The 11,299-nt window shown below is 41.2% G+C and overlaps 1 protein-coding gene across 2 annotated transcripts in view; it reads left to right on the top strand.

The window, feature by feature from the left end:
- The first annotated feature begins 2,877 nt into the window (after nucleotides 1-2,877).
- The window catches only part of LOC149456385 (calpain-8-like), a 53,822-nt gene continuing 45,400 nt past the window's right edge, over nucleotides 2,878-11,299 (top strand). The window contains exons 1-3 of one of the 2 annotated variants that reach the window (XM_089685060.1): nucleotides 2,878-3,181; nucleotides 6,798-6,867; nucleotides 9,810-9,928. In XM_089685060.1, coding sequence (XP_089541186.1) covers nucleotides 2,945-3,181; nucleotides 6,798-6,867; nucleotides 9,810-9,928 — 426 coding nt within the window. In that variant the 5' untranslated portion in view covers nucleotides 2,878-2,944. The remainder of the gene's footprint in view (nucleotides 3,182-6,797; nucleotides 6,868-9,809; nucleotides 9,929-11,299) is intronic. The other variant, XM_089685059.1, reaches the window with a different exon arrangement.

Below are 11,299 nucleotides of genomic sequence, written 5' to 3'. Positions count from 1 at the left end.
TCCTCATAGTTTTTGTCAACTGACGAAAATTCGAATTGATTTTCGTTTAGTTTTCGTCACTGAAAACATGCACTGATGAAAATTATGATGAAAATATTTTCGTCAATTAAATTAACAGTGCTTTGTACATAAGAGCTGATAGCTCAAAAAGCTTGCTACCTAATTTAGGAGCATTAACCACCTAGTGGACCCAGCCCAGGTAAATATACTGTGGCAGGGCGGCCGCTCTGCGCTGGATCACGTACATATACTTGATCCAGCACTTTCAGGTGCTGTTATTCGGTACAGCACAAATCAACCAGCGGGTCTTGGCCAATGATTTATGTCCGTGACCTGCTGATCGACTTAGCAAATTACAGTACAGAGGCCTGTGTTTACTAACAACACAGGGCTCTGTACACAGAGCAGAGATGTGGCTGTTTTTTTCTCCTTGTAAAGCAGAGATGCCCCTAAATGTTAAACCGTTCCTGCCAATGTCATTAGTACAGTGACAGTATATAGTATTATTAGTGTCATTGGAGATGTCAGTATCAGTCAATTCCCACCTAGTGTTAGTTAATGTCAGATTGCCTGCCACACTATCACAGTCCAACTATAAGTCACTGATCACCACCATTATTAGTATAAAAAAAATAAACAAAAATTCCAATATATATACCATTGTTTGAAGACGCTTTCACACAAACCAATTATTGGGATTTTTTTTACTAAAGCAGGGATGTTGAATTTATATCGCCCGACACCCAGGACATGAAGTTCTGGGCACCGAGCAGGTAGTTTTTTTTAACCTGTCAGGTGGAAGGATTCGGGCGACAGTACCAGCCTCTCCGCCCTCAAGGCCGGGAAAGAATGTAATGCAGTGCGATTCAGGGGAGTACAGGAGAGGTCTTTTAGAACCCTGGATGTCTCAATAAAGAGAACCTGTTACCAAAAATCATCCCATAGGGGACTTTGTCCCCTATGTGATGAAAACAAAAAGTAAAAAAAATTATTGTAATTGATTTTTAATTGTAAAAAAATCAAAGTTACACTCAAACACATTACAATTAAAAATTTAATTGATTTTTAATTGTAAAAAAATCAAAGTTACGCCCAAAAACATTACACCCCCCCCAAAAAAAAAACTGAGGCTCCCCCACATATATGCACATTGAAACGCAAAACCACACACTGGGGCACCTAACCTACAATTGAGATACACATATTACATATCACTGTGCACGCCAGAATAAGAGCAATAATTCTAGCATGAAACCTCCTCCGTACACTATACCTTTAAGGGGCTTTAAAAGTGCCGCCTATAGAAAATATAGGGTACTGAAGTTTGTCGCCATTTCACGAGCACACACAAATTTAATGTTTGGCATGTTGGATATCTATTTACTTGCTGCAACCTCATCTTTTATATTTGACAAAAAAATAGGGAAATGTATTGCTTTTTTTGTGCCCTAAAATTAACTTACTTGTATATTTTACTGAAAATTTGCAGTAATATCATGCAACATAAAAAATTGGAACTACCACTATTTTATTCTCTAGCATCTCTGCTTTCAGAAAATATATGTTTGGGGGTTTTATGTAATCTTCAGGCCTAAAATGATTTTTTAAACTTGTGTAAAAAACACAAAAAGGGCTCTGTCAGCGAAAGGGATAAAGGATAACCCGGACACTCCCCTTTCCTGAGGAGCAGCCAATCGGTGCTCATTACACTGCAAGGTCTCTCCCCTCCCTGCCAGTCCCTGGGTGCAGTACTGGAGACAGGCGGGGGGGGGGAGAGGAGATAAACAGCGCAACGTTAAATTTATTACACATTTGAGTCGCCATAAAGCCCCTTTTGTTTTTAAAAGCCCCAGACATTCCTAAAATCACCTCCAATTTAAATACGGTTTGGTTAAAAAAAATTTTTTATCTGGACAATTATTATTATTATTGCTATTATTATTATTATACAGGATTTATATAGTGTCAACAGTTTGCTCAACGTTTTACAATATGGACAAGTAGATTGTCATGAGGGAGAAGTAGATTGGGGCACCGACTTAGTCCCTGGACAAGTAGTTTTTTAAAAAATTTCCCCACCCCTGCAAAGACATGTAACAGAATACATTTAGCCTACATTTATGAAGAAATTTTATTTTTTTTTCTTCATTTTATTGGATATGTTTTATAGCAGAAAGTAAAGAATATGGTTTTCTTTTTTCAACATGTTTGGTCTTTTTTCATTTATATAATAAAAAATGTAAAAAACCCATTGGTGACCAAATACCACCAAAAGAAAGCTCTGTGTGTGAAAAAAAATTATATAAATTTCATTTGGGTACAGTGTTGCATGACCGCACAACTGCCAGTTAAAGTAGCACAGTGCTCAATAGTAAAAAATGGTCTGGTCATGAAGGGGTTAAAATCTTCCGGAGCTTAAGTGGTTAATGCACACAACGTGATATACACTGCTGTCTACTGTTAGATTTCTAGTACCAGAATCTTTAACTGCACAATCTATTACCCTGCCAGCCAAATCCTTAGAAACACAAAACCTCACATTTGTTTTTACCTGCTGGGGACAGAAATGCTCCTTATCAAATAAATCTATGTTCATTATTAATGACATTTCTTTGTGCATTTATTATTTTCTACGTTTTTTAATAAATAGTATAATTTTCCATTTTTTTACCCTGACTAAGGATTATAATGATGACTTTGAATGTGTTTTCTGGTGTTATCAGAGGTCTAAACACACTTGTAACTTTCTTTAGGGAGATAATGTTTTTCAGATCCTCCAATACACACCCTCCTCTACCTCACCGAGCATTGCCCTCCCCTCTGAGTCCGGCCTTTTTTTCTTCCTGTTGCCCTGAGGGTTTTAACACTCAGTTTTCTCTTTCTATATATAAACTGAATCTGCAGCTTCTCTTGCCTTTAGATTAGTGTACTGAGAAACTACACCATGGCAAGTATTGCTGCTCAGCTGGCCAGGGATAGGTCTTCAGCCCTAGGCATTGGCACCAATAAGAACCCGGGGAAATACTTGAACCAGGACTATGAGGAGCTGCGGGCACAGTGCCTGGCATCTGGAAAGCTATTTGAAGATCCAACTTTTCCAGCTGATCAATCTTCTGTGGGTGTCAACGATCTGGGACCAAAGTCAGAAAAGGTACAAGGACTAGTCTGGAAAAGACCTGTGGTAAGTGAGACTTTAATATCTTACCTGTGGTTTCATTGTTCTTTGTGGAACTAAAGCCTGAAAAATAAACAGGCAGGTGTGGGATCTCAGGGGCATCGGACTGCTGGAATAGAGATGAGTAATTGTGAGTTTAGTCCCGCTTTGAAGGGACGTGCATGTGGCAATTTGATAGAATGACAGAACTTCAATCCCATTTTTTGTTGAAATTGAAAGGCAATTGTAATGATAAAACAGTGGTTTCAAATGCAAACTCATTGGATTGCAGTTGCCCCGAAAGAAACAGAAGTGGGTTGGTACTATCTGTCAAATGTAACGAGCAGGGCCCTCGGTTTCCTCTTCTACCAAATTGTATTGTAACTGTAATGTCTACCTTCATTTTATAAAGTGCTGCGCAAACTGACGGCGCTATATAAATCCTGTATAATAATAATATTAGACTTAAAACATATAAGCTCACCAAACCCGACTAGCAGTATTCATCTGCTTATAAGTACAAGTCCAATTCCAAAAATGTCGGCAACAGGTGAATACAAAAATCTTCTTTATTGCATAAAGGAGTAAAAATATTCCATGGAAAACTTACACTAAGGCGTTTCAGTCTAAAAACAGACCGTATTCATAGCCAGGGGTGGACTGACAACTCATGGGGCCCCCGGGCAATAGGGGATCATGGGGCCCCTGTGTCCTTGCCCAAACTCAAAAAAGCCTATGAAAAAGGTACCAGGGACATCTCATGGGGCCCCCTACTGACTCCGGACCTTCGGGCAGTGCCCGAGTTTCCAAATGGTCAGTCCGCCCCTGTTCATAGCTATGAAGTTTGCCATGGAATATTTTTACTCCTCTATGCAATAAAGAAGATTTTTGTATTCACCTTTTGCTGACATTTTTGGAATTGCCCTGAAAGAATGTTTTGAAAAATTCTGATTGCTAATTTCATTTCCATTTCAATTGGATTTTCCAATAAACTGTAATAAAGCCATCAATTTGATGCTCAGTTTCAACTTCACAATCACCCGGAATCTAGTGATGGACTAAACTTGTGAGTGATCGATTTCTTAGTGTCTAACGATTACTTATTTGCAATCCAGATGGCTTAAAAATGGGTCAAATCAACTGAAAATTGCTACGTGTATGGTAAGCCTTATACTGCCCTTAGACATAGCACTTTTCAGGCAATTTCATCTACTTTCAACTTTCAGGAATGCAATCAGACATGTTCAAAGACATGCTGGTGGATTATTTGGATCCTGTCTAAATTGGCCCTAGTATGTGTATGTATGAATGTGAATTAGGGACCTTAGATTGCATGCCCCTTGAGGGTAAAGCTGGTCATACATTATACAATTTTCTTGGGAACTTTGCTTTAGATTTACCAAAAACCATATAATATGAGGTCAAACTTAAACAACACTTTCAATTGTATCCAATTAAGCAGGCCCTTGTACTACATAGTTGAAGGTAAATCTAAAGGAAATTGGACAGAAAATTGTATAGTGTATGGCCAGCCTCAGGGATTGATATGAATGTACAATATATATGTAAAGTGCTGCATACGCTGACAGTGCTATATAAGTACCTGTAATAAATAAATAATAATAATTGAAAGAAAAAAAGCAACCTACTAGACCACAACAGGAATTTGGGAGCATACTGCATTTCGGGCCAAAAAACAGTATTTTCCTCTACTAGCAGAGTGTTTAACTACATTCCTGCCGCCGTATAGCAGAAATACTGCTACAGGGAGGCAGGGGTGTGCAACGTCATGTGTATATATACGTGATTTTTAATTTCTGGGTAGGGGGCGCACGCCCTACTCGCATCACCCAGTGATCACAGTGTATCACGGATGGGGGAGAAACCTGTATGTAAACAATACAAATCTCTCCCCTGCCAGCTCCTGCACACGGCTTTGTATGGCTCTTCATAGCAGAGCCATGCAAAGCAGTGTGCTTACAGTGTAAAGCACACACACACAGCACACAGTGAAACAGCACACAGTTAACCCTTTGATCGCCCCAGATGTTAACTCCTTCCTGCCCAGTGTCATTAGTACAGTGTCAGTTATTTTATTAGCACTGATCGCTGTATTGGTGTCACTGGGGGATGTCAGTGACAGTAAGTCAGTTCCTCTCCAGTGTCAGAATGCCTGCCGCAGTCCCGCTATAAGTCGCTGATCGTCGCCATTACTAGTATAACGAAAAAAAATTCCAGTATATATACTGGCAATTGTAGACAATATAACTTTAATGTAAACCAATTAATTTACACGTATTGGGATTTGTTTTAGCAAAGACATGGAGCAGAATACATTTTGGTCTAAATTTATGATGAAATTTGATTTTTGAAATTTTTTTACTGGACATGTTTAATAGCAAAAAGTCAAAAATATAGTTTTTTTTCTCAAAATTGGCAGTCTTTTTTTTCATAGAGCAAAAAAAAACCCGCAGAGGTGATCAAATACCACCGAAAGAAAGCTCTAATTGTGGGAAAAAAAGGACATAAATTTCATTTGAGTGCAGCGTTGCATGACTGCGCAATTGTCAGTTAAAGAGAATAAATAAATAAACAAACAAATAAATATATAAAATGTGGGGAAATGCACAGGTACTGCAGTGATGTAATTCATTTTTTTTATTTTGCTGTGATTGACATACAATTAAAAGCAAACATTTCCTAAAAGTTATAAGGAAAAAGCCAATGTTGATCCTTTTCTTATCTCCTTCCCGCCGGGTGTATATGTGTACCTAATGATAAACAGAACTGTGCCGAGAGTGTGCACCGTGTGCGCTCCCGACACAGTTACCTGCGGCAAACGGAAAGCTCCCGATCTCTACTTGCGATCAAGAGCTTTCCAATAATGTGACCGTTGTGACAGCCAATCACGGCAGACACAAGATCAGAAACCCCGCCCCACCTCCCAGCATCTGAAACCCCTTAAAGGCCTGAGAGGCGCCGGTGCCAAGGGGCTAAAACACTAGCTGCCAGGCTGTCCTGTTCATCCTTAAGACCCCATTCACACTGCACATAGCGGGAATTTGCATTTCTGCTTGCGATTTTACACGGGGGATTCTCACGCAATTCCTTGTGTCATGCATAGGACAGCCCATTTATTTGAATCGGCCACGCTTTGCACATTTGTCACAGTAAAGTAGCTCAGGGACCAAATTTTGGACCTGAGCCAGGTGCAATTTTACCACTGTGATTTGCCGTTCTTCCCAAGCGATTTGTCACTCATCAATCATGGAAGAATTGAATAGTGTTTGGGCTGCCTGTGGTTCCTAATCACCAAAGTGTGAATGGGGCCTAATGAGTTACTGGCATGGAACATATAGGCAGGTAAGAAAGTTTGAGTAAAGTCATTTATATAGTTGTTGTGGGTCATTAGACTCAAAGGACTGATCCCAAAGGATCACTATGACAGCCAGGGAACAAGCATTTGCAGAATATGCAGCCTGCAGTGCCAGCTTCCATGGTCCTCTCAGGAAAGGTCTTCTTTAAATCAATAGCACCCACCCAGAACTAAACAGAACATTCGGTGTTGGGCAAAGCCAATCTTTTAGTTGCATCATGTTTGAGTTGCATCCTGTAACACCTACATTTTTATGTTCTCTCTTAGGAAATAAAGGAAAACCCTCAATTTATTAACGAGGGTGCAAATCGAGCTGATGTACGACAAGGATCTTTAGGTGAGTAGCAACAGTTTGAGCAAATGGTATTTGGTGTTCCTTAGAGCAGGGGTCTCTAAGCTTTCTAAACAAAGGGCCACTTTACTGTCCTTCAGACTTTAGGGGGGCTGAACTGTGACCATTGGGAGTAGAAAATGTCCCGAGGTCAGTGAGAATAGACAATGCTCCATCTTTGGTGTCAGTGGGAGGGATAGTGCCCCATTTTTGGTGTCAGTGGGAGGGATAGTGCCCCATTTTTGGTGTCAGTGGGAAGAATTGCAACCCATTGTTTGTGTCAGTTAGAGGAACTGTGCCCTGTCGTTGGTGTCATTGGGAGGAATTGTGTCCCATCGTTGGTGCCATTTAGAGGAATCGTGCCCCATCGTTGGTGCCATTGGGAGGAATTGTGCCCCATCATTGGTGTCATTGGAAGGTTTTGTGTTCCTAAGGGCTCGTTCACACTAGGCTGTTTTGCCAACGCTTGCCAAACGCCCCTATAGCGTTTGGCAAGCGTTGGTCCGGCGTTTGCGGAGCGTTTTTTAACGCTCGGCAAACGCTCCGCAAACGCCGCATGCACGGTTTAGCGGCGGTTGCTAGGCGTTTGCCGAGCGTTAATAACGCCCCACAAACGCCTATAATGCAGTTTGAGTGGTGTTACCGCTCCGCAAACGCCCCGCAACCGCGTCGCAACCGCACCGCAAACGCCGGCCGGGCGTTTGCGGAGCGGCACCATAGACGAGAATAGGAGGCTTCAAAGCCTCCTGACTCGTCCAGAGGCGTCCGTTTTGCCGCGACGCAATGCGACGCGACGCAAACGCTCCCGTTAGAACAGCACCATGTGCTGTAATGTGCAGAATTGGCAGAGGCGTTTGGGAAGCGGTAAAAACGCTTCCCAAACGCCTCTCTGCCGCCTGCACACAAGGCTAGTGTGAACGTATCCTTAGTTGGTGTTAGTGGGGGGAATTATGCCTCATTGTTGGTATCAGTGGATGGAATAGTGCCCCAAGGGCCAGATAAAAGCAAGCAAAGGGCTGCTGTGTGGAGACCACTGCCATGTGCAAGCAAAAATGCTGTTTTTTTTTTTCCTGTATGTGATTGGGTATTCTTTGCAAAGTGAAGTTTCACCTCATTTACTAAGCTCTGGAACAACTGCACTTTGCAGAGTGCATATTCTATATGCCTTTAGTAAATCAACCCTAGTGAAGTTTATTTACTAAAGCTGGTTCACTCAGAATCTCATGTGCTTCTAATCAGCTTCCAGGTTTTATTGCTAAAGTTTAATTGGACAAGCTGAGGTTAGAAGCCGATTGGGTACCATGTACAGTACATCTGCATCAGATTCTGAGTGAACCAGGTTTAGTGTAGGTTCACACCTATGCGTTTTCTGCTGCATTTTGTGGAAATGCACACCAGTCCATTTAACATGATTTCCTATGGGACAGATTCACATCTCCACGTTTTCACCTGGTGCAGTTTTTGGAAAGGGTCAGGAACTTTTTTAAATGCAAAACGTTGCGGTTTTGGTTCTATAGACTTTAATGGAGACACTGCAGAAAAGCATGTAGTGCATTTTGTATGCATTTTTTACACATTTTTGATTAGTTTTGAGTTTTTAATCTGCCCAACAACAAATTAAAAATAAACCCGCAAAACACATCAAAAACGTGGAAAAAATTCATGTGCAAAAATGCAAACCGCAACGCAAAACGCACTGCAGAAATGGATCAAATGCAAACTTCATAGGTGTGAACCTAGCCTTAGTAAATCTCCCCCACTGTGTCTTACCTGTCCTTATTTGTGACAGCTGCATTACATAACTTTTATCAGACTTTTTCCTTTTTTTTTTCACCTGGTGACCCTGCAAATACCACACTTCCTGTCCTAAGGTGGCTACACTCTTTTCTCTACTGTATCGATGGAGGGAGCCATGGTTGTCACATGGGTGGGATTAGTAATTTACAAGATAAATTTGTTTAATAATAATTTCCCTTCAGAATTAGTAAAGTATTCTAAATCTGAACTGCAAATTCAGTCGAGCTCACAAGGTCACTGCATTTCTGGCAAAATCAATAGATATTTTCTGTACTTGCTGAAAATGCTCTTAGTCTGAAAAAAAACAAATGCAGTCACCACATGTAAGCAATGGTAAACTGCATATTATCACAGTTTTGTTATTGGATTCAGATAGAATTTAAAACAGTCATAGGATCAGATATATTTTCCATGTTAAAGAATAAGTTCACCTTTATAAAAAAAAATAACAAATGCACATATTTTAGCAGAAGAAAAGAAATGTGCGTTTATTAATTTTTCCTGCAGGAGCTGGAAAGCATTGTACCCATCATCAGTAGATCATGGGTGCAATGTGGGCACCTGTAGACAATGCATGTCCTCTGGCTTTCAGCCCATACTTCTGTATGGACTCTCTGTTTGAATGTGGGCATGTCAGGTGACTATGAGAGAGCTCATCAGTGCTCCCGCACTACTGCAAGTCTGCCTGCAACGATGCAAGACAGTACTTGGAGTGTAATCATTCACAGAAATCTGTGTTGTATTTAAACAGCCGCACTGTTTATTCACAGTGACAGCAGGTGCCGGTAGAGGATCCGGGTGCGGGGAGAGGGGATTGGGGAGAGAGGGAGCAGGAGCTGGAACATGCTACAACGTTCGTATATTCAAAATTCTTAGTACATTCGATGACTTGGGGAACGTCATTAGAAAGTGCTTCAAAAGGTTTGTTTGGTTTTAACATACGGTTTTGGAATGAATGAACTTTCTGAATAAAAACTACATACACTGTTAGAAATTAATTTGTTTGAGAAAAAATTTCGATCCTGCTCCTTCAAGTGTCTGAACATCAATATGTTCCCACTAAGAATTAGAAAATCAAGTCAATATTCTTCTCCCAACAATGCCTTTGTCTATCAATCTATACGCTTAGAATGTTTTGTTGTTTTTCACAGGTGACTGTTGGTTTCTTTGCTCCATCGCATCTCTCACTCTGAATGAAGAGTGCTTGAACCTCGTGGTTCCAGGAGATCAAAACTTTGACAACAACTATGCAGGAATCTTCCATTTCAAGGTAACTCCCAAGTCCCATTTTTATCTGCTTTGGAAGTCCCATATTGACTTAAAGTGGTTGTAAACCTCAGACATGAAATATGAACAAAGTGTATCCCTATATAGTGTGTACTTGTCTCAATGAAGAGCACTAAGTGTCATTTCTGTCTGCTGCCTTGTTCCTCTGCTATCAGCACTAATCACTTCTGGCAAGTTTTCCTGGCACCAAGAGAAAAATGGTGACAGGGGAGGGAGCTCCAGCAGATTGACAGCCTCAGCTCTGTTCCTGTGTGCTGTGTGGAGGGGGGGGGTCTCTTCCCTCCAATCAGCTCTCAGAGCTCCCCTCACTGAGCTCTGGAGAGTGTAACTTCAGCTCTCCCCTTTTTCTGAACTCTTAGACTAGCTCTAAAAATGTAGGACTTTGAATGGATGTAGAGAAGAGACTACTACAGACACAAAGGTACAACTTATCCAGGAGGATGTGTTTCATCTAGGAGTGGACTGACAACTCATGGGGCCCCCAGGCAATAGGGGATCATGGGGCCCCTGTGTCCTTGCCCAAACTCAAAAAAGCCTATGAAAAAGGTACCAGGGGCATCTCATGGGGCCCCCTACTGACCCCGGGCCCCCGGGCAGTGCCCAAGTTTCCAAATGGTCAGTCCGCCCCTGGTTTCATCTCTTGTGTATCACCTGAGGCCAGTCACTTCACTGGGTATATGTGAGGGTTTACACCCACTTTAAAACAGCCAATTTATATTAAAAAATTCCAGGCCAGGTGAAAGGAGGAATTAAGGAATCTAAAATAAACAATTATTTCCAGTAACACTGTTACACCTTATAAAAGCAGATTAGAAAGGGACACCATATTTCCTTTAAGTGGTTTCTATCAATCTGGATGTGTCTTTTTATGGGAAGAATTTTAGATCTGCGAGGGGCTTATTCACATCTTGGAGTAGTCCTAACCTGTAGCAATTCACGAGTGACTCTTAAAATATTACTAAACCCAGGACCCTGCATTCACTATATCTGGTCTCCCACAGTACACAGAACATGGAAGTGCAATTATTTTAGTAAATATGAACTGCTAAATACCTTTTCTCATCAGCAGTATATAGCAGTCTTGTGACTTCTATCAGTGTCCAGCTGAGCACATGTTAAAGCTTGTAGGAGGAGTTTTCTGTTGTACGAGGATGCAGAACTCCTGACCTCTGTCTGGATAGTGTTGATTGGTCCTGTGCAGATCACATGCACTCTCCCAAGAAAAAAAACACCTCTCTAGCAACACACAGGAAACTGAGCATGTGCAGAGAGTCTCCACATGATATCTCCTATCAGGAGATAAGAGGGGGACACTGGAAGAAGGGGAGGATCAGAGAAGTCAGGATCAAGCAGC

This window comes from Staurois parvus, unplaced genomic scaffold (assembly GCF_062004578.1).
Source record: "Staurois parvus isolate SC_StPar_1 unplaced genomic scaffold, SC_StPar_1.0 ptg000362l, whole genome shotgun sequence".
Lineage (NCBI taxonomy): Eukaryota > Metazoa > Chordata > Amphibia > Anura > Ranidae > Staurois > Staurois parvus.
The sequence above is the reverse complement of the archived record's forward strand: the minus strand, read 5'-3'. Positions and strand labels throughout refer to the sequence as shown.